The 23,919-nt window shown below is 45.9% G+C and overlaps 1 protein-coding gene and 1 long non-coding RNA gene across 4 annotated transcripts in view; one reads left to right on the top strand and one right to left on the bottom strand.

Annotated features, from left to right (window-relative positions):
• Positions 1–13,744, bottom strand: part of LOC127070303 (sodium/hydrogen exchanger 9B2) — a 36,303-nt gene extending 22,559 nt beyond the window's left edge. Inside the window, exons 1-3 of the mRNA XM_051008057.1 lie at positions 12,830–13,744; positions 12,329–12,703; positions 3,307–3,571 (exon numbers count right to left, since the gene is read on the bottom strand). Of these exons, the coding sequence (XP_050864014.1) occupies positions 3,307–3,571; positions 12,329–12,703; positions 12,830–13,164 (975 nt within the window). The 5' untranslated portion in view covers positions 13,165–13,744. The remainder of the gene's footprint in view (positions 1–3,306; positions 3,572–12,328; positions 12,704–12,829) is intronic.
• The window catches only part of LOC127070328 (uncharacterized), a 55,752-nt gene that overhangs the window by 20,946 nt on the left and 10,887 nt on the right, over positions 1–23,919 (top strand). The window contains exon 1 of one of the 3 annotated variants that reach the window (XR_007784466.1): positions 16,983–17,111. The exons of the other annotated variants lie outside the window; for them this stretch is intronic. This is a non-coding gene — a long non-coding RNA (uncharacterized LOC127070328). Of the gene's footprint in view, positions 1–16,982; positions 17,112–23,919 lie in introns of those variants that run through there. 3 annotated transcript variants of the gene reach the window in all.

The following is a 23,919-nucleotide window of genomic DNA, read 5'->3' as shown; positions in this document are numbered from 1 at the left end:
CGACGCTCGAGGATTCGCTTGTAATCTCCTCCGGGCTAGCACCGGCGACGGCAACGGCGACGTCGACGGCGACGACGACGACGACGACGATAGCTCGTTCGGGATTTGAGATCGTCGATTTTCCTGATGCGTTCTTCCGAGACGACGATTCGTGACTAGCGTTTGTCCGACCGCTCTTTCCAACTTTCCGTGCCGGTTTTATGGAACGCCATTCTCGACTATGCGCCTTTACTTAATATTTATTCTCTTTTAATTAGTTCTTCGAAACAAACTACGTCTTCCAACAGAATTTGATATTGTATTCGACGAATATAATCGGACGCGACCGTAAGACGTTTGTACTCGTTCGCGAATCTCTCTTTAAACGCGTTAAATATTGATCGCGATTCTTACGCGAGGACGCATAAATTTCGAGGAAAGAGATCGTTCTGAACGACTAGACGAAACGTCTCTCGCAGGAACGCATGAAATCTTTGAATTTCTTTTCTTCTTCTTTCTCTCTTTCTCTCTACCCCTCTCTCTCTCTCTCTCTCTCTTCGAACTCTCATCATTTTTATCGGTACGCTTATAGGGCGGTTTTATTCGCGGTTTCGCGATAAAAGCGGCTCTCCGTGCGGTTAGAGTTATAACGAAATATAGAGAAAATCGTATGAGTATTTTGATGAATGTTTAAGCAGCGACGCGGCAAACACGAGTAAATCTAAAATTTCACTCGCCTGGAATATCGTTATTATTTGTAGTGCTACGAGCTAGACCGTGCTTTCAAACGTTTTGTGGCTCGATGCGATGGGAGGATTGGCGGTTTCGTGGTGGTATTATTTATATCGGAAATATTTCTACTCCGAAAACATCAAAAGCGGCCCATCCGTAGCTACGCCTACGTACTTTCGTTCGTTGCTTGCTTTTCATCCAAATGAAAGGCGTACTACCGTTCTTTAGCGACGGCTAAAAAATTGAATTCCACCTCGTGGAATTCGTTTCGTTGAGAGATTAGGCTCGAAAATCGCGCTCTCTTTCTCCTGTTCCTCGTCTTACGTAGGTAAATACACGTGCGAGCGCTCAGAAGAAAGTACACGTTGGAACGCTACGCGAAACGTCGTACGGACGACGTCGTTCGTTTCCGTTCGATACGCGATCGAATTCTGATTCTCAAACGTAGATTTGCAAACGAGCAAAAACTCCTTGGATCGTTTCTTCTCATGAATATCCCATCCGGAAGGATAGTCGATCTACCTATCAATCTGCGAACAGCTTCCGCTCCATTTTCTAACTTGAATTATACAAAATGCCTTTCTTTTATTCCCTCTCTATATCGTATAAACTGCAAAACGTGTCGCGATGTCACCGAACCGACGACACTTCCGCGTCCGTCGTAGCTCGTCGACGTCGTGTAAGCGGAATCGTCGTCGATCTTGCTCGCGTTATTAATGGAATTCCATGGACGAAAAAGAAGCAAAAACGAGAGAGATTATCCCGTAGCATGTACCGTTTAGAGGACGCGTTCCGATCGCGCGTCGCGCTCGGTCCGATTAAACGCGTTCCGCGACTACTCTCGTGGTTCGTGCTTTGAAAATCAATGCCCATTGGCGCGTCGGGTTGTAAAGTAGACGACAGCGATCGCGCGGCACGAGCGAGTACCGGACTTTGTCATTGTAATTTTCTCTCCCTCTCTCCAATTTCTAACGACTCGTCATTTTCCGTAAGAATGTATCATCGAGACGGCTTAACGAGTAATTACGCTCCGTAATATCATACATCCTCGTTCTATCGAAGACGCATCAAAGAACCATTCGGCCTTCTCTTTCTCGATGGAAAAACGAACCCGACGAAGAGAAGAATCGAGAAATTTACCGCGCGCGTCGGCGTTATCACGGATGCAGCTCGTAAAATCTTTCGATCCGCTTCGTACCGCTTAACGCGAAACGTTTGTGCCTTTCGAGAGGATCGAGGAGGACCGTGCGGTACGGTAAATCGTAAAAAAAAGCTACGCGTTATTCCGTAAAAGGTTTTAAAGAAGGCAAAGTGGACGGGACGTTGATCTACGGGAACTTGGCGGGCCGAGTTAAGTCGATTTAACTTAGAAATTTATGTAGCGGCCCTTTTATTTCTTTCTCGTACCAACGCCCCATCTTGCAAAAGTAGATACAACGTAAGAGTTGGAGCGTAAAGCTTTTAAAATCGTTCGACCGAGGGTTGGGAGCGCTCGGGGGATTATTAACGACGAGTTACGGACACCTTGATCGCGGATTAGATTCGTATAAAATTATTACGAAAAATGTCTCGTGCGAGACGAGCCGTTGTGCGTGTTGTGCTTGACAGGGTATGTCCAGTCCGTTTTACTTGCCGCGTATTCGAGAAAACTCAAACTTCTCTCAACGTAATGGAGCAACTTTGCGGAAAACCTGTGGCACATGTGCACCGGAGGCAAATGAAAGTTCTAAGGGAGAAACTTACTCCCTAATTATCTATCTGCTCTATGCTCGCATATATACGTCTTCTCATATTTCTCACTATCGCTTACCATATTCTGTCTGGATATGAATAGAAAAAAGAAGAAAAGAAAGAGACAAAAAAGTTTCATTCTCCGTTCCATTCCACTCCATTCTATTCCATTCTATTCTATTCTATTTTACTCTATTGTGTTATAGCGGAAATATTCGAACACGGAGGGCGCGCATTTCATCGAGACGAAATAAAGCGTATCTCTGCTTGTACTCTTTCTTTTCTCCTCTTCTTTCCTTTCCTCGTTTCGCGCATCGAGTCGTAAACCCAGACACCGTTGCTTCAAAGCTACGCGAATTCGTGGATCGACCGTATTAAAATTCATTCGAATGCATTTTTCGCATTGACAATGGAAAATATAGGTACGCTGTACGTTCTTCTTTATCAAAGGCCGATTAAATCTCGGTACTTTATTCTTTGTTTGCGGTTTGAAAAACGTTTGAACGGTAAAGCGGATAGAGAGAAAGAACACAGGCGGGTAGCCGCAAAGCGCACACGTTACAAAAAAGGATTTAATTATGGCTGCTTTGCTTTCTCTCCCCTGAGCAACGGTATGTTCGCTTGAAAATTGTCTACCCGCTGCCAGCTAGCTGGCTAGCCAGCCACTTTATGGCGTTACGAGATACAACACCGGAGGTTACACGCGTCACGCGCGTGCGAATTTTCCTTCGACGCATTCCCGGCATTACTTTCGTTCCGAGGTACGGACTAATGCTTTAATTATTCGATTCGAAGTACCCTACGATGGCATCGATGACAGTAGTAGTAACGACAGTAAAAAGACGGGGATAGGGAGAAATTTACCTTCGCGACGCCGTAGCCCCTCTCGCGTAATCTGAAGAGACAAGGTACCACGACGGCTGGAGATACGGCCGCTATTATACTTCCGAGTAGTAAACCCCAGATCCATGGTAATCCTATGAGATATCTCGTCAAAACTGCGATCATTCCAGCCTCGACGAACCACGGTATCAGGCCCAACTTTGGAACGGTGATCTTCAGCCTCTTCAATGCTACTGGATCGAGATCCAATCCTGCCCTGGTTAGGATGATCACCAGTGCGATTTTTCTGCGATCAAAAACAACCAAAATCTTTTTTTTTTTTTTTCTCGTATTTCAACGACGAATCTTTAATCTCTCGAATACCCTCGAACCTTGTCGCAAATATTGATTTCGCGCGAAGTCTAGACGATAAAATACATAGAAATGTAGAAAAATAACGTCTCGTAGCTATCGTTCGGTTCGTCGTTCGATCGTTTGGTTCGAGATTAAGGATCGGCACGATTTTTAATATCGGAGTTACGTGGCTTAACGATAGTCGAAGCGCGAACATTTCCAGCGTTATCTCCTCGCGAAAGCTACTACCTATCGCCCATCGTTCGGATCAGTAGGTCAACAAATTCTTGTTTTCGTTGTTCGATTTTGATTTTTGCGAACATCTCCAGATAAGATATTCTCCTGTTGTACGTACGATGTATCGAGAGAGAGAACTCGTGTTTTCGTCAGTCGGTTCTCGTTATATGGCATTAGTATTTGATTTCGCTGTAAATTCGACTTTCAGCTTCTAAGATTGCCGGTGTCTAGAGTTGGTCGTCGGTCGGCACTCTCTCCTAGTCGCAGCGAGAACGTGTTCTTGCCCTTCCCTCCTCTTTGAAGGGGAAACTCCTAATAGGATAAGTTTTCGAAGGTGCACCTCCCCAAACCGGTTTTACAAAGTTCGACTCCTTCGATCGATTTTAACGAGCTTCGAGCTCGAATTTTCCAAAGTCCGAAGAGCGAGCGTCGAAGCAACGATTTCGGAGACCAGATCCTTACCTGCGACTTTTAACTTATTTTTCTTTTATTTCTTTCATTTCCTTTTATTCCCTTTTCCTCGCGAGCGCGAACGTCGAAAGGTCAGACAAATTTTCAAGTACCTTCCGATCGAATCTTAATCGTCGAATCTTTCCGACTCCTGTCTTTCGAACGATCCTCGGATAATCTTGTTAGCCAGGTGTCACGCGATCGATACCTTCTTATCGATATCGAGAAATTGAATTGGAATCGAGAACGTCTCGATATCTTATCGATAGTTGTTGCGTCGATAGAAAAAAGAATCGATCGTTGACTCTCTCGGAGAATTAATTTCCATTTCTACGCGATCGATGCGGTCGTATTTTTTGCGGCCAGACGCGAACCCACGCGACGTGGACGAAAGATGCGTTTTCATTAGCACCGAGCGTCATCCGTCGTTTCTCGTTTCTCATGGCTTAATCAAGTCGACGCGAGGCGCGATGTTTTTTTTAATTGGGATTAACGCCTCTCTCGGAAAAGAAAATATGGTGGAGCTTCTCTCGCGACTATTTCCAACTTTCTGTTGCGGTTTTTCCCTTTCCCTTCTTTTTTTCTCCTTCTTCGAATCGAGCACGACGTCTACGAACGCGCTCGAAAATCGCCCTTCGAAATCTCCCTCGAGAAACGAGGGATTCGCGAGCGAGCTTCATCGTTTTCGCTCTCGATCCGTCTGTCCTATCGTAAAATCTATCTATCGAGCGCGTCGATAACCGCACTCGACCAACTTACGTGTAACGCAGCCGCGTCCCGCTTAAAAAGGTCGTTTTCGACCGAAAACTCTAACGACCCTTATCGAAACGATCTCTCCCGCCACGAGATCCTTTGAATTTTCGACGAGGACCGACCGACCGACCGACCGATCGATCGATCGCTTCGGCCAACGTAGCGCGCGCGCCGAATCTCACGAACGTTTTTGTCCTCTCTTCTCTCTCATCGATCGAAACAACGTAAGCGAGTGCTTATTTACGCGCTCGTACGAATGAAAACAAAGCTACGTAACGTGATTTCTAAGAAAACTAACAACGAAGACTAACGACTAAAATCAGTCTCAAGGTGATCTCCGAGTCGAAACGTCGCGGAATCTCCATTAGCGAATTCGGTATCGCTCGTACCCTCTATCACGCGTCAGCAGTTTCGTTCGGAGATATAGGAGGGATACGTAGGGAGCGAAAATCGGAGCAACCGGGGAGAGAATTTTCGGCGAGTGCTATCCTTTCTCCGTCCGCAGGTGTACATTATCGAAACGCGAGTTAACGCGATGAAAAAACTTGAATTACGTAACCTCGTTTCAACTCGATCCAGCAGCGTTTCTCTCGACTCCTATCAAAGAGGATTGTCGAGGACGTGGCGGGTACGGTTGCCGATCTTGCGATTTTCATGCGGAATCGTTCTCAAACGTCGAGAGAGATGGAAAGAGGGAACAGCAGACGCTCGTCGTCGTCCTAAAAGCCTACTTGGCTGTACGCCCCTGCTTTCGAATCTTTTATTATACCCGCAGTTCTTTCCACGAATCGCAAGAGTACGCGACCCTGTCCGATCGGAAGCAGAAGAAGAGTAATTTAGCCTCTTACTCGTCGAAGAATATAAAGACGGATGAAGAATCGTCGAGAGAGATCGTCGAGCGCGGTCGAACGACTCTCTACCGGCGGTCGCTGCGAGAGCGTATTAGATTCGCCTCCGTAAGAATCGGCCTTAACGCTCCTAACCCAGAAACGACGAAATTCCTGGCATGCCTTTGCGTTCCCCGATAACGTCGATTCGCGCAAGATGCTCGACCGCCTCCGTCTCGATGCGACACGTCGCTCGCGTCGTCGATATAAAGCGCAACCTCCTCTCTCTCTCTCTCTCTTATTACCAAGATGCACACATACGTTCCCACTGTTCTCTCAAGAACACGCACTCGTAAAGTCGAGGTATAATTTGTTACGTAAGTCTTTTTCGCGAGAAAAGAGAGTGCGCGATATTTCCTGCAGAAGACAGCCGACTCTCTAACGCCATCGTTCTCCCTCGAAGAGAAATCGGGAGTTTTATCGAAGAAAAGCTCGATACCTGTGCGGCATCTCTGATTTACGATCGCCGTCCGCGAACGCTCACCTAGCTGTCGATCGACGAAACGAAAGAAAAAGTAGCGGGGAGACCCTTGACGAGCGTCTCGTCGTCGCGTTGGCGATCTCCGTTCTCGCTTTTCGAAGGGATTAATTTTTTTCTTTCTTCTTTTTTTTCTCACTTTTTCTCTTTCCAAGCAACATCGCGGAAAATGAATTTTCTATCGCGTTCGAAGTTTTGCTGAAATAACGACGTCTTTGTCCGAATCAAACAGAAATAGGAGTCACGAGGAACGTTTCGCAATCGTACACGCGTCCTTATTCTTCTCTTTCTCGACGTCTACGCGTATGCACGTAACTCTCCCAAGGATGTAAGAATTTATTGACCGCTTACGCTTTCATGAATTTTCAATGACTTTTCTTACCTCCTTTTGATTCTCCGCAAAGAAAAAAGAGAAGAGGGAGACGAATGAAAAAAAAAAAAAAAAACAGAAGAAAATAAAGAGTAATAAAATACCGTCTCACGTGGAAAATCTCTGCCATTATAGAGGACGGTAGGACTTAAAGAGGGAAAAGCTTCCCGGACAATTATACGAGTTATCTTACGACATTGTGGAAACTACGAGAAAAGGACAAAGAACGAAGGGGAAATATTGTTCTTTCGCAAAAGTAGCTGGTACTAATGGGACAGATTCGTTCGGCTAAACGAACGGAATTAAGAGTCAAAGGTCGTCTCTACCGGCAAAAGAAATTCTGCTCTCGAGAAACGATCGTTCTCTCCTCCTGCATCTTTTACGTTTACGCTTAACCGAACGTATCTATATTTTGTATAATTTATGACGAAAAATATAGGCACAGAAACGCGCGAGATTCGAGCGAAGCACGAAGAATGCGCGTGTGGCGCGTTAAATAGCAAGGTCTGTCTTGCTTCGAGCCCGGAGCAAACATTCTTCTTAATCGCCATCATCGGGAGGATCGTTCAGAGTACCGCTCGAGGTCTTTGCGAAGTGCGCGCGCACGCGTGTGTTTGCGAGAGAACGTCCGAGCATAGAAGAAAATATCGTACGTAGGTTAGGTATGTGTGTGCGTCCGTCCAGTAGGATGCCCTGGAATGCCACGCGGCCCACACTAATTTTCTCAAGTTCATCGTTGTCGTCTCTCTTCACGTTCGTTAGAGAAATTCGGTAAATCCTTGCTTTCATCGAGGAACGATTACTCCGAAGAACAACAATCGTCGTCGACGAGAAAAGCTTCGATTCGTTTCTCGCGCCGTCGGGCGCCCACTCGAAATCTCGAGTCTCGATTCGAATCTCGATCTCGAACAAAGTTGGACCGTTTGCGTAGACGCAATAGATTTCGCGATAGGCGGATCGAATAGAGAGAACGGTCGGGCCCTTTCACGAGAACGACCAGCTCGTCTCGCGCACAAAGCAGGCGCGCACCGTTCGTCGTGCCGCGAGACGTACGCCTGCTCTCATATCCGATTTCTCCGTGGAAACGCACCGAATTTCGGACGTTGATCTTCGATCGTAAATAGTCTATTTGCTTAACGCTTTCCCGTACAGATAGATGGGTAGCAGCCTTCTAGTAGTTAGCCAACGTCGAGGAAAACGTGACTGGTCGAGTTGTCGCCGAGTAAACGTTTACGGATAAATATTTTCCAATCGATTTACTCCGCTTCCCCCTAGCTTTCTATCGTACGAGTATAACTCGGAGATAATCGTATTTTCTCGATCGATTTAACGTACCTACTGTTATATCTACGATATTATCTTCTTATTAATAACAAGATAAAAGACGATGACGAGCATTCGACAGGTAGACACACAAGGGTGTTTAAATTGGAAGAGAGAGGGGGAGAGAGGAGAGAGCTTTGCTCGATGTTTACGTAGGGTAGAAAGCATCCACTCCGCGTTTCGACACGGTCATAGCTCGGCAAACGCAGAGAGACCGGAATAGGTGCGTTCCGCTGTTAAACGATCGAGATGCACGCTCGTTTAGGTAGGTCAAGCCGTCGCGCGCACCCATAGTACGAAGGGCCGACCGAATCGAGCGTTTCATCGCGATGCGATCTAACGGAGTGCTTCGTACCTCGACCTCGAAAAGCTTATCGAGGCATCGAGGGCTCCGTCTGCGTCCACCCGCCGAGAGCCCAACGATCGAATCGTTACTTTTCCCTTCGATATGCCCTCTTCGCGACTTTGCTTCGCGAGTCGACGTTTGCCAAACCGTAATCCCTTGGACAAGAACGAAGACTCGAAGAAAATGTCGATGCGAAAAGCTCGTTCGAAAGAAACATCGTGAATTCCTAGCTCTATAGATCGAGGGTAAATCGACGGATAGCGAGTTTGTTTGCGTTCGGAGTAGCCACTGCGATAGCCGGCGATTCGCGTATGTACACGCTTGCATGCAGATTCGCACGCGCGATGGCTAGATAAATACATATACCTATGGACAGTCCCTTAACATCGTGTTTCTACGATCTATGCAAATATCGCGCGACGTTTACTCCCTTTTAAAGGACGAAACGAGGAACGCCGAAACGTTTTCGCTCGATAAACTTTTTTTGCCCGACGACGTGCTCGTCTCTAGCGCCGTCAGTCCACCTAGGCAAAGAAATTTCTTTGTAACTCGCGATAAAACGATGTTCGAGGCAGGGCGAGTTTCGTGCAAAGGATTCTACTCGACCGACCGAGAAAAAGTGGCAGTGAGAGAGAGAGAGAAAGAGAGATGGTTGTTTCGTCTCCTATCGCCCGCGCATCACGAGCTCGTATTTTCCTATGAGATGTCCATGGTATCGCTTCGCCCTTTCAATAATGCACGCTTCACCGGGATCTCTCTTTCTCTTTCCTTCCGAAAGCGATGTAAACCTGCTACGAAAGAATAAAATCTAGAAGAAAGAGAAAATCTAGAGGAAGAGCGACAGCGTCTCTCCGTTACGTCTCCTCTTCTCGTGTAAAGTCACAGGATGGAATAGCGCGGATGGGCGTCTCCCGGGTACGCTCCTACAGGCATTTTATAGACTGCTCCCGAATGCCACATTTAGTCTCCGTCCTTTCCATCTTCTTTCTTTCCCTCTTTCTTTCTTTCTTCCTTCCTTCCATTCTTTTCGTCTCTCTTTAATTCTCTCTCATTTTCTTTTCTTCTCGACCAAGAGAAAAAGCAGCAAAACCACGGTTACGCGCGAAACTACGTCGCGCGAAAACTACCAGAATGCGAGATTCTCACGAGGGAATTTCTTTATAACTCGCGATAAAAATACGTTTGATGCGACGGGAATTTCAAATAGAGTATTCGCACCAGATTATACATCGGTAGCTGCTACAATTTCCTTCCTTCGGCCTCGAATTTTTTCCTTCGCAGAGATAGGATCCTCTTATTATTCTTCGAAAAGTCGCGTCGGCATCGAGAAACTATAGAAAACTTTACTTATCTCCTTCGCGATATTTTTCGATATTTTATACGCTCCTCGTAATCCTACAAGATAACGTTATATTTTTATTATAACGCTTAGATAAAGCTACCGAGCTAAGCGAGTGGTAGTCGATTAAAAATTTCTTTTCCTCTTCATCTTCTTCTTCTTCTTCTTCTTCTTCTTTTTTTGAATACCATTCGACGAGTCGAACGAATCGATGGTAAAAATGCGAATTTATTCATCGATTTCTGAATTCGTATTTGCGATTTCGAGTCGACGAGAAACGCCGCGAGCTCTTTCTCTCGAGTAAAAGGCGCATAATATGGAAATTTACGCGCCAAACTAAAAGGGTGTACACCAACGGAGTTTACCTTTTCGTAAACAAAACAACTTGACGAAGGCAAGAGGGCACTCTTGGAAAGTTCAGGCCACCGTGGAAAACAGATATATACCGTCTCTCCTCTCGGGGGAATTTTCTATAGCGTCGTTATTTTTAATTTAACCGTGTGCCCCCTAGGAGTCGACCAAAAAGGTTGCCTCTTCCTTCGTACTCGTTGTCAAAATTCCCCGATTTCTAATACCGTACGGTGTTGTCGAGACGTCTTTGAGGTAACAAAAAGAGAGAGAGAGAGAGAGAGAGAGAAAAGACGTATCGTCCTAATTACTTTAACGGCACGAGGAGCACGCGAACGTTTCTTCTCCATTGTCGATTCCGCTTGCGTATCGAAACGATCGCGAGTATTAGTAGGCGAGACGAGCCGCGTGAAAGAAATTTCAACGGTTGCAAATTAGGTGGGTATTAGTCGAGGAAAGTTTAGATTGCATTCTTATTTAGCATTCTATCTATGAAATTATCGAGATATTATGCAAATGTCTCTCGAAACGTTACTGCCCGTGTCGTCCGCGTCGAGTTCTCGTCCTTTACACGAGCGTTTTACTCTCGAACGTAATCGAGATCGAAGCTCGCATTATCGTTCGTTCGTTATCGATAGCCGAGGAAAAAGACATTTCCATTTTATACGAAAAGTATCGGGACGTTACTTGAAATCGAATAATTTTTTCGGCATTACCCACTCTATAAAGTATGTCAAAAAATGAAAAAAGATCGCGTAGCGAAACAAACTTTACGCGGCTTTTTCTTTTTTATCGAGTGCTTTTGTAAAACACAAACGCGCGTATAAATTTCGTTGTAAAATCGTAAAATCGATCGGTCCTAGTGCTGTACGTACATATAACATATTCGTTCTCGACGAACTCGACTTTACTACGAAACCGTGGCTTTTCTCTCCGAAGCGAATACTTTCGTACGTCCTTCGAATCCTTTTATTCGTTCGTATTCGCGCGATCTCCCTCGGTTAATCCATCGAAATCCGATGCAAGCCGTATCTTATCCCTGCATTTGCGTATCAGCCGTAACAGCGTCTTGTTCGATATTAGCTATTCTCGTTTTATCGAAAGACAATCGCATATTCTACATCTTGGCATGGCAAAACGTCGATCGATCTCATCGAAGGAGATTACGGAGGCAGAGATCGTTCTCGTTATCCAATCTCGTAAAAGAGAGAGAGAGAGAGAGAGAGAGAGAGATGACAGAAGCGTATTAACGCGAGACGGCTGCGGTCAGGACGCAAGCGTTTCGAACGGTAACCCGAGTTCCATCGTAATTATGCAGTTTGATGTAGCCGAGCACTCGAGTATAAGGTTCTAACCAGGCGAGTGTACGATAGAGAGAGAGGCCTCTGTGTCGCTAGTGCCGAGCTGCCTGCCTGCCTGCCTGCTGCTGCTGCTGCTGCTGCTGCTGCCTACTCTCTCCGAGTATCGTGCGTTATTAGACTAGCTTTAATGCCGGCGCATTACGACGCGGTGCTATTACGCGAAGGCTAATACGCGCGTATTTCGAGGGACCTCGCGAGCCTAGCCGAATAATCTCGTAGCTTCCTAAACACACGTCGGGATTATCGAGTCTCTCTCGCTCTCCGTCTCTCGTTCGCTCGCTCGCTCTTTCGATAAATATCCGCGATAAACATCTACGTCTTTAGATACTACTAAACGGCCGATCGATCGATACTAGAGCCGTATCGAGTATCGATCGATTATTTCGCAACACGTGGGATATCGGTCGCAAACTCGATTTATTCGAGAAAAATCGAAAGAGGAGCATAGTTTATCGATCGCGAACGTTGCGTCGATCGATGCATATCGAATACGCGATATATATCGCGATTCGCTCCGCGAGAATACCACTTGATATTCAACGCGAGCCACGAAGAAGAATCACCGTCTACGTCGACGTTGGACCTCCGAGTGAAAAAGGGGGGCACCTTAGGACTCTCGACTCGATTGAGGCCCGACGAGCGACGACGAGGTCTCTCTCTCTCTCTCTCTCTCTCTCTCGCAACGTCTACGCGTGAGCTGAAACGACAATCGAGACCCGCCTCGTTTCTTTTCCATTTCTTTTTCTTTTTCTTTAACGAAGCGAGCGACTCGACGAAACATCGCGATCCACGAAGTTTTGGCAAGGGAGTAAACTCACCGCAAGTTGGAGACGACGACGGCGTAACGGTCGTCGATGCTGATGAGGTCGGCGTTTTTCAGTATCATTCCCGTGATCAGCATCCCGATCAAAGCCGGAAGGGTCGTCAAGGAAAAGAGCCATCCTCCGAAGTGCGCGGCTATGCAGAGAGTGGCAAGGCCGAAGAGAGGACCTCCGGGCGCTGCGTCCTTCCCGGCTATCGAGTAGACGACGCCCCAAACTAGCAGACCGAGTAGAAAGAGGCAGAGGATTCTGGCAAACTTTCGATAGCTCGGACAGAACGGCTGGGGACAGGCTCTTTTCCATCCAGGTGGCTCCCACGACGGCGTGTCGTCGCGTCCATGACAACGGGCGCAAAATAGGTACAACCACGACCTGACACAAACAAATATCGTTCCTTTAGTTTTATCAAAGAAGCAAGTTTTTAGCAGATATCGACCTTCTCGCTCTCTTCGTATCTCGTACGAAAAGTTGAAACTTTTCTAGATTTTCTTCCCTCACCTCTCGAGTTCTTCCGAGTACTCGATCTTATCCCTGATGGAACTGGTCAGACTGAAAGCCGACTTTTTCCTATTACCGTTCGCCCTCCCATTCTCCGCGAGATCGAACTTGTTGTGCTGCGGTATATTCTCGACGCTGTCGTAATTACTGCCGGTATGATGAAGTATCGACTTCCTTCTACCTTGATCCGAATTGTGCTCGGAACTGGAGCTTATACGACGATGATGCTCGAACGCGGGATTATCCACGCCAAAGACTTGCTCGCTTATGGAGACGCGTCTTTTCGTTAATTCCTCGCACGGTCTCGTCGTCGTACCTTTACCCTCCATCTCCATTTTTTCGTTAAAACTCTCTCTCTCTCTCTCCCTCTTCCTTTTTCTCTCTTTCGATCCCTTTCGATCTCGGAGCTTCGTAAACGATCGTAAGTGGTAGGGAGCGACCGTCGCGATCGGTTCGACTCGACTCGAAGAAGAGGAAGAAATGTGAGAGACTCGAGGAAGGTGTCACGCTCTCGACCACGATCGCGTCGCTAATGTTTTCCGACGATACGCGCTCGTACTACGATTCGCGTCTTTCACACCTTGGCCCGCTTTTGCCATCGGTTTGTCCAACGCTCGGACGATACTCCGTAAACCTTGTTTACGACGAACGCGAGACTCGGACGACGACGTATTATCTCTCACTTTGTTCACCTGGTTAGCGTGCTTTTCGAACTTTTCTCGATTCTTGTTTGTTTTCTATTTTCTCGCTCTCTCGCTCTCTCTCTCTCTCTCGCGCGCGACTATTTCTAAGCTGTCGCACGAAATGGTCAAAGTTCGTTCGAGGCTTCGACGAAAGGATAACGCGCGCGTCTCATTTTTTGCGAATTGAGACGGGGCGAGGCGGGGCGAGGCGAGGCGAGTTATCGTCGAGCGCGGTTAACTAGCGACTAAACGTCGCGAAATGTCCGTCGCGGACACTGCCCGTCCGTACGTACGTACGTACGGACGTGCCTGCTTGTGCGCCTCCACGTATGTAATACGTACGAGAATGGTGGGGCTACGTAAAAAGTATCTACTTCACGTACGCGTATGGTGTGCGTCGTCGACGGTGCGCTAATCATTCTTACTACCACGTTGTTCGACGTAGCACAGGATGGGCGCAGCTGGAAGCTTCATTGACAGTCCGTTCGATGGATGGGCGAGAGCGTCTAACTCGTCACGGTTACGAGCTCTGACGAAACGTTTCGTGTTTTTTGACGGACAAATTTCGCGCGGTCTCCTTTCGATATCGTCAATGCCCTTCACCGATACTACAATTTTTCCTCGTCTTTATTTCGTCTTTATTTAGTCGTCGAATAGAAAACTTTGGCAGTCTACGGCGTTTCAACGACTTTGCGAAAAACGTACGCTCGATCGCACGCGCGTATTTACTTGTTATATCTTGGCCGGCATCGAGGAGAGAGAGAGAGAGAGAGAGAAATAGCATTTCGAACGTAGCACGCAAGCGAGAAAATTGGAGTTATCGTCGTATCGACGCAGCGATTGCTTTTTCGATTAAGTAATACTTTTCGTTTGATAACCTAGATCCCCCTCCACTTTATCTCTCCCTCTCTCTCTCTCTCTCTCGCTCCAAGGAACAAGTGTAATCTATCGATCGGACGATCGTCGTTGTCGTCCCTTCGATCTTTCGTTTAATTTTTGCCAATCACGCGTCAAGCTTTCTTCGGTGTAAACGTTTCTCGAGAGATCTTTCCTAATCGATTAAAAACGTTCGTCCTTCCACCGATCGAATTCTCCGTTTATTACGTCGTATTGTTTCTTTTTATCGCGAGCCAGCAATCAAGTGGAAGCACACGATTAACGTTAATCCGAATCTCGTGAGTGCGATCACGAGGTATTTTGTTCCGATACGAATAAGTACTAGAATTGCATCATTGATAATAATCGAATCACAAAGTTCGACGATAGGACGATACGTCGTCGGTTATCTACGACGATCGTACGACGGGCGGCGATCGAGCGGAAGAAAATAAACGCGTATCGCTTCGAGGAGACGACGACATCTTTTGGCATTGTTATCGCGATACCTACGTTTCGTGACTAATCATTTCTCGTTGACGATATTCGGATCGAGAAGGGACGATAGCGAGAGCGGGGAGAAGGCGACCGTTGAAAGCGGTCGAGAGCGGTCGTTGTCTCTAATCCGCTGACGCGATTCATCTTCCTGCCACGTTGGAACGCGATGCATGTTCGCGAGTCGATTGTACTCCTGTATTACGGTCAGTGTTGGGAATTAATTACGTGACGTGCCGCGCGTTTCGAAAGCGTTGATTGAAAATTTCAAGGGACGAGCTTTCTCAGGGTCGGTCTTCGGCGACCTTACCGACGGCTAATTCCTTCGCGAGCGAGTTCACGGCTTACTTCGGGCCCTTTCTCTCTCGGCGCCTTGCCAAATATCGCAATCTCGACGACGTCGAACGGACGCGCGTTATCGAAAAGAGTGTGCTCTTATCTAATCGATCTACGTATAAAAAATCGTGCGACGATACGCTTAGAACAATGAAAATTCTCTGTTTCGATCAATTCCCGTTCGAACTTTTAATCGATCGTATACGCTCGACGGTAGTCTCGGCCGAAAGAATAAATAACTCAAAAGAAAGAAAAAAAAAAAAGTAGAGAAGACACGATGGATCGTCGAGACTGTAAAGAATCACGCGCGAAACTTTTCCTTACTCCTCGAACAGAAATCAAATCGATCTCGAACGTCGAAAACTCGCGCTCTATTTCCGACGTGTATTGTGCGGATCTCGCGCGTTACGCGCACACGTGCACTCTGCGGCAATCGTGTTCGCCAAAAAGTCGTCCATTTTTCTTCCGTCGAACAACAAAGCGGGCCGCGTGCTAAAAGAAACAAAAGAAAACGCTGAAAATCCTCCGAGCGATTCCTCTTGGTTCGACTCGAATCGCATGTATACGTGTACACGCACGCGCACACACACACACACACATATATATATACATGTAGCTTACGACTCGCGATAGGTTGCGATTTTTCGTCCTTCATCGGACATTCCGCGGACGTTGCAGTCACGCGAGAATCGTCTGCTTCGTCCCTCGGAAACGAGCATTACAGAGAGAGAGGAGAGAGAGAGAGAGAGAGAGAGAGAGACGACGACGACGACTACGACGACGACGAGGTCGAAGATAGGATTGGAATTGCAAATATCCCTCTCCTTTGCTCTCTTTCCCCTTCTCATCTAGCGTTAACCCCTGTGCTCGTGCACACGCACGCGAATAGATGAACTCGTGCGCTGGTAGAAGCCTCCTACGTTCGAGACACTTGCTATAGTTATTACTACGGAGAGAGAGAGAGAGAGAGAGAGAGAGAGGAAGGGAGATGGATAAAATTTATTATACCCATGGCAATGATATTACGATAGTGGATATGTAAGAGAAAAGAAATATTTCAAATAGATTATACTTATTAAAAAGATTCTAAAGAGGATAAAAGATAATGATTCTAGATAAAAGTTTATTTCAAATACAATAAATCAGGACGTTGTTTTTTAATGGAACGAGACACGGTAACTCCGAAGAAGAAAAGACTAGATGAAATGAATAGATGGCTAGATATTTAGTTTCATTCTATCCAAAATCTCGAGACATTTATAAAAATTTTATAGAAAAGGAATAGCAGTAATAATGGAAATAAAAGAAAAATGGAGCGAGCGAACAAAGAGAAACACGATGACAGAATCCAAAACGTAAAAAAATAGTTTCGGATCGCTACATAGGAGGAGAGAAAGAAGAAGAAGAAGAAAGCATTCTTTCGGACTTTCTTTCCGAGGTTTAGAAATCCGAAGCTATCTCGGCAGTGTCTTCGATTCGAAGACGAGGAAGGGGGTGGAAAAGAGGAAGGGGAGGAGAGAGAGAGAGAGAGAGAGAGAGGATCTCGACGTGGACGAGAACGTGAACGAGAACGTGAACGAGGACGTGTAGTTTCGTGGAAAACGCCGCTGGCAAGAGCGATACTTCGAATTAGCTTAAAAGCCTCGGGGGCAAGTCCGCTAGCAACATGTCGGTGGTGCTCACCAGAGTGAAAGAGAGAGGGAGAGAGAGAGGCAGGTCGCGCATTCCCTCGTATATCACCCGGAGATAAAGGACTGCCAGAGCACGACGGAAAGTATAGTGGTTTCGGCGACAACCCCCGGATGGGTAGTCCAGCTGCCACATTTTCTCTCTCTTTCTCTCTCCCTCGTCCGCCCGCTTTCTTCTTCCCTCAACTGGTAATCATTCCGAAGGTGAGAAACAGACGGAGAGCACGGACAGAGAAAAATCGCGCCCTTCGAAGCTTCTTTTTGTCCTTCTTTCTTCTTTCCTCTCGATTCTCCTTGAGGCGAAAGCTTTCCAATTGTTTAGCTCTCGTCGCCAAGCTCTTCCTCTTTCTCCTATTCAAAAACATGCGCATATCAAAACGGAACGTCGATCGATGTTGTACCATCTTAGGATCGTACCTGTACCACGGTCCATTCGTTTTTACCTTTTCTTTCTAACAGGATTACCTTATGGAGATAAATCGATTTGATCGTCTTACGAACTAGATATCACCGATTGCACCGAGTATCGTCCTCTCTTTCTCTCGATACGAAAGGATAACGGAAAAGATGACCATTGATCGCGGACGAGACTTTCCTTCCTGACGCGTGCGGATAAGTGTTCCGCATTTGCATAATAGATGTAATAGGGTTCATGCGTCCTTCTGACCGAATCGTCGGACACGGAGAATAATAAAATTTCATAGAGATGGAAGGGAAGGACAGGCGTAGATAACTCGTTTTAATCTCGATGCATCGCTAAGAACGGAATAGATACGTTCGTTCGCTCGTCTACTCGTCCTTGAACTTGGAATTTTCCAAAGAGCATCGAAGCGAGTATTTTTCCCCTTTTCTTTCTCATATATTTTCGGAAACTCTTTGGCCCCTTCGCGAGTTTGCTCTAACGAAAGGAATTATTATCGTTATCTGTCGTTAACGGTACTTCGATAATCATCTCACGTGAAACTGTTTTTCGTCGGATACTCATGTGACCGGAGCGCAACGGGTATACGAGGCCACCAAAGGTGGAAGCTATATTCGAGTTTTAGAAGTTTCTACGCGAACTAGGTCGCCTTGGGAAACATGCGGGACTTTGATTTCGCGTCAACGCCGATGAGAGCGAAACAGAAGGATCTTTGTAAAAAAAATAACAGCGTAAAGGTAGAGACGGAAAGGGAGAGAGAGAGAGAGAGAGACAGGTGGGATAAAAATAAGAAAAAGGGAGAAAAGAAGAATGAGACGAGTGTGGGATAGGCATTCCTAGGATAGGCATTACGAGCGTAGTCGCGTCAACGAGAGAACGATAATTGTAAAACAATCGAAGAAACGATAGCGAAGCTACTCGTTGAGAAGGAAATAGAATTCACGGATGGATAGTTGGTACATACGTTGGCGAGCGAAGCGAGCCGAGCTAAAGGAGGAACGGCAGAAGCTCGGTCGATGCCAATTAGCCCTCATTATCGCGCGAGATGACGAGGAAGGGGGACAGAGAGAGAGAGAGAGAGAGAGACCCGACGGTGTCACGAGAACGCAGAGGGAAGAGGAAGGAAGAGGAAGAAGAGCTCGAGGAGGAGTAGAAGACGAGCGAACGAGCGTAGAGTAGAAGCGTGAACGAGATTCTCTTGGACGCGTGCATCGTTCGCTCTATATCTCCGTGAAACGATGTGTCGTCCGGAATAATTTATCGAGAGCTCCCCGTTATCCGCATTCGTGTTCACCCCATGGCGTTCGACATCGACGTATAGTCGACTGAACTCTGCCGAACACGACCCCGTCGGAGATCGTGTCGTCTTTGATACGAAAAGCATTGTCCCACGATCTACCTATCGAGAGGAGACTTGCCAAAATCGTACCACTTAACGTATCTTACGTTATATTTTTCTTTTCCGTCCTCGGCCACGAGCGGCAACGATTTAACGTTCCTTCGTGATTTCTTACGTGATCGGTCGATAGTGACGAAGTAATTAAGGCCGTTCGTCGACCCCCCCCCCCCCTTCGCCTTTCCAACGATTTGCAAAAACGACGAATCTAGATTTAATTCTTGACGAACGAGATCTCGCTTCAAAGACGATGACTCAACGACAGGCTTTTTCTAATTTTTTGGAAAAAGCTTGTATCATATTCGTCCTCGAAATCGATCGGTCGTCGCAAGTTTCTCCTTTCCGTTGGTTCGATTTTTGTTGTAGAACGTTCCTCGATAAGCGTGCCAAGCACATCGAAAATCTTTAGCCCGAGCGAAGAAGAAACGTCGAAGAACGAGAAGGGGGAAAATAATTCGTGTGCCATTTCGCACGTGCCACTACACTCTCGGAATTACTTTCCCTCTACCCGGAAGGCGAGGGCGATGACGAATCGTTAAATTATACCGTGAAACGCTGAGAAGAGAAAATCCCTACGACCGAATTGTCCGCGGGCCGATTTGTGCAGCGAGCGCATCGAGCTTGCGATTCGTTTTTTCTCTTTTTCGTCTTTTCGTTCGACCTACGTATACAGAGATGTAGTACTTTACCTAGGGGTTAAACGTGTACGTACGCGCGCGAACGTACACCTACCTGTTCGATACAGTTTTCCCAGAATGAAAAATAAAAAAGAGTAAAGGAAAACATTTAACCGAACGAATCGTCGATATATATTCCACAGGTGTCGAGGCGAATAATCTAACGAACGGATCGTTAGATTAATCGAAATAAATTTGTTCATATTTTTCGACATTTTCAGTGCTCGACGGGGCGCATTCGATAATTCGATTAATTAGAAAACTTTGAAACGATAACGAGAACGCATCGATTCGTTTAACAAACGATATTAATCTAATAGGCTTTTCATTCTTTTTCTCTTTATTCTCTTATTTCTTGCTTTTTAAACAACGCTCCCGATTCTACCTCTCAATAAGTATTTGTATGGTTCTCTGGAAAAAAAAAACAAAAAAAAAAAAAGCAAAAAAGATAAAAAAGAAACGTACGATACGTTTTTCAAAAGCGTACTTACGTATTCCATCCACGCGTCTTCGCGATCTTTGAGAATAGTATTCCGAGCAGGCACGGGCGAATTTCACCTGTGCAAATACGCCGCCCGTTAAGAGTTCCATCGAACAAAGGAGTTTTATTTTCGAGTCGATAGTGTTTCCCGTTGCGGAAGCAAATGATTATAAAAACACGAGTGGTTTAAACGAAGCTCTATTAAATCCAAATGCATTCCGTATACGATACGAATGTCGTATACGAGCGTCGTCACCGATACGGCGACGATACCCACCAAAGTTTTTTTCTTATTTGTACAACGAGACGCCGTTGTTTCATCTTATCGATTCGTCCATCGATATTTACGTAGTAGACTCGTTACAAACGTAGAGGAGAGTTGCCAAATACGCGAATCGTTCAGACGCGAATATCTAAAGACCGATATCGGGATTACCCGTCTCTCTCTCTCTCTCTCTCTCGATAACCCCGGCCCCGTTCTTTCGTCTTCCTCGTAGACGCAACGTGGGGCGTCGAGGGAGCGTTAAGAGGATGACGAACGACGAGCTAACCCTCGTGTCCGGCACCTTTCGCTCGTCTTTTTTCGCGATTTTCGATTTCGTCGCGACCCTTTTCCTCTTTCTCCCTCTCCTTCCTCGCCGCTCGCAAAATTAGCCTGGTTCGTGAAATCGATGAATCTTTCGTGCTCGTAAAATAAAAGAAAATAATCAAATATGACAAATATCTCTGTGTCGTTGTCTGTTTAATTGGTTCGTATCCCGTTCAATTTTCTCTTTGTTCTTTCTCATTTTCTCTGCATTAATATGTCCTCGATCATTCATAAAATTCCATTCCGCGATAAAGTTTGCTCCGTCGTCATCGTCGTCTCGAAATATAATAACGCATTCATAGGTTTGGTTTAGCGATACGTAATTTTCCGAGTGGATCGCTCAAAGGTAGCGAAAGACAAAGCTAATGAAACCCTTAGTAGCCCGCTCCTATACCATCGTCTCGTTCCTCGCGATACACTTTCGATCGATCGTTTGGTTAAACCGCTCTTCCGATTGGCTCTCAACGGACTTGGGAGCCTCTTGCAACGTTGTTCCGAGAGTCGATTCTCGGTTCTCGGTATTGTACGAGTACCGTTCCGCTTCGTCTACGAGAAAATTGCTTCTTGTGCTTGCGGAGAACGCCGCGAACGAATCTTGCTTTCTTCCTCTTTTTCTTACGGTAAGAGCTCTTATTATTTCTGCATCTTTCTCTCTCTCTCTCCGATACAGTAAACGAAAAGCACGACTCGGTTTTCCTTTTCTATTGTACCAACGTTGAGTCATAAATTACGATCGAAGGAGGTAGGAGCGAGCGAGAGAGAGAGAGAGAGAGACTGTCGACAAAGTTAATTAGCGAAACCGTCGAAATTCCGGCGAAAGGATACACTCTGAAATTTGCAGGCGCACTCATCGGCACTCGCGCGCATTTCCGTCGCTCCATCGAACGGCCTTCGAAAGCTCTTTTCATCTTTCCATGGGAACGTCCTATTCGAGGTCGATCGCTGAACTTGTTACGTGTGACTATACGAGGTGGAACGAGCGACGAGGAAAAACCGACGAAACGATTCCTCGTTTGAAAGCGTTTCGAAGAAACCGAACGAGCTCCGATTCCTCCGATTCCTTTGATTCTTACCTTATGACCATTGTCTTCGAAACGTGTCTATCCGTACCCGTCTATATTTCCGATATAAAATAGAGCATCGAGCAAGACGAGAGTAAAATCTTACTTACTTTTCGGACCAGACCGAGATGATCATACCAGGACGTGTGCTCCCCACTTTGATTTTTAACACTGCACGGTCATTCGAAGGTCAAAACTTTTCTTTTCTCCTTCGTTTCTCTTCACTCATCACGATGTCTCAAAGGGTCCGTCGAATCGGTTAGACCGATCTTTGTCGCATGCACCTCTAACGAAGTTTCCCATTGAACTGCCTTTCGAAAGCTCCGAGTAGTAGTAGACCGGACGTGTACGGCTGAATCGCTAAGCCCGACTAAACTTAGAACTTTGCATGCTTATACCTCGTATCGATTTGGTAAACTTGACAACTCGTCGATACGACGACAAACGTTGATCATCGTATCCACCGACGACGTTAAAAATTCACGACACGCGAGGTGTAATGTGTCTATTGTACTTTACCTTTTCACGTTCGATGTTTTCAACGTCCACCGACGCGAATGTCGTTTCTTTTTTCTTTTTTACTTCGAAACTGAAAGTTGTCCCTCGAAGGTATATAGGTGTACGTTACGTCGAGTCGATAGTTCTCCTTTAATACGCATATAAAAGACGTAGGAATTACCTGCCCTCGCTTTACGACTTTTTTCCCAACTTTTTTGCAACTTTCTTGCGACTCGTCTTGGAGATTCACTCGATAAATATCTATGCGTGTACAAATAAGAGAAACTTGGCTCGATTTTTTTTGTTTTCTTTTCGAAGAATCCGGTCGACGTAAAAAGAATTTATATAGGTCGGACACTGTCCGAGCAGTTTTTTCTTTTTCTTCTTCTTTTCTTTTCTTTCTTTCTTTTTTTTTCGAAACGACCGCGTCGTCGACGATCGACGATAGATCGGCGTACGTCCATGTGCCCATGCCACGTACAGAGAGGTTGTCCGAAAAGATTTTCTTTCCAACGCCGACGCGAGGCAGCGTATTCGCGCATAGATATTAACTGCTTATGAACTTAGAATATCGGATTAGTGGATCGTGTAAACGAAGAAAATCTTATCGACCGACCGATCGATCGATCGACCGATGAAAATTTCTCTGCATGAAAAGCTTCGGAGGCTGTGGAGCTACGATCGATGCCCCGATTACCGCTTTCGAACTAAATACACAAAGCGAGAGGCCGAGAGAGAGAGAGGGAGGGAGAGAAAACGTGCAATTTGCTTTTTCTAGAATCGTACGGTTCTCCTCCGTCGACGAGAGAAAGGAAGAGAAAAGAGATAAGCGAATCCACGAGACGAGACGATAGTCTGAGAACGTTCGTATCGATCGCGGTTGTTCGATACGAAGAGAAAGAGATACAAGATAGTAATGTGAATACGCGATGGTCGAAAAAGATACGATGGTTAGATACGCGTATAGGTACTCGCGGTAGAAGGAGAAACGGTCTTCGGATAAGTTGGAAGTTTTATCGGCACGATGAAATGACGGTATATCGTATGGTAGGCCGAAGAACCGAGAATCGAATCGTTCGAATACCGATGGGAATTGAAAAATCCAAGACCGGAAATAGCCCTTTTTTTCTCTCTTTGAGAAGAGATTTCGTAATCGAAAAGTTAACGAACGAGAACGTAATTTTTCACCAAGATTGAACATTTGTTTATGATTCGATTAGGAAGTCCCAGTTACGTCGATTATCTCGACAAATTCGATTTAAAGCTACGACGGGAGATTTACATATGTAGCACGTCGAACGTAATTAATGGAAACGTAACGAGCTCGAACTGACGTCGTTGTTTTTCGAGGTACAAATTACGCATAAGAGACAACCTGCACTATTTTCCCTCTCTCTCTCTCTCTCTGTCTCCGTCTCACCATTAAACTCGCTTTTTGCGAGCGTATAAAATTTCACGCGTTATACGACTAATCCGTCCAACGTAGGTATATTAAAAGCTACAATTCGTTTCAGATACGTATTTGACAAACGTTCGTAATTTCTCCAAAGCTTCTTCGTCCCGTTCCAACGTTGTCTTATTTTCCTTTTTTGTTTTTTACAGCAGGATTAACGATCAACGTTGTTCGTTGATATCTCAAAATAATTTAGATTCATATTTCGTGCAGCTCGTAATGTAGTTGGCAAAGGAAGTAGTCTATCCCTTTCTCTCCTTCCCTCCCTTCCTCCCTCCCTCTCTCTCTCTCTCTCTTTCTGTCTCTTTCTCGATGCGTCTCTCGGAGACGATGCGTGCGCAAGCTGGAAACTCCTTTGTCGTTTTCCTTCTTTTCTTTTCTTTTCCGAAAGTTATTGTTACGAGCATTGTTGTAAGGTAGGAAGGATTGTGGGGGA

Source organism: Vespula vulgaris, chromosome 18 (genome assembly GCF_905475345.1).
Source record: "Vespula vulgaris chromosome 18, iyVesVulg1.1, whole genome shotgun sequence".
In the NCBI taxonomy this organism is placed as follows: domain Eukaryota; kingdom Metazoa; phylum Arthropoda; class Insecta; order Hymenoptera; family Vespidae; genus Vespula; species Vespula vulgaris.
The sequence above is the reverse complement of the archived record's forward strand: the minus strand, read 5'-3'. Positions and strand labels throughout refer to the sequence as shown.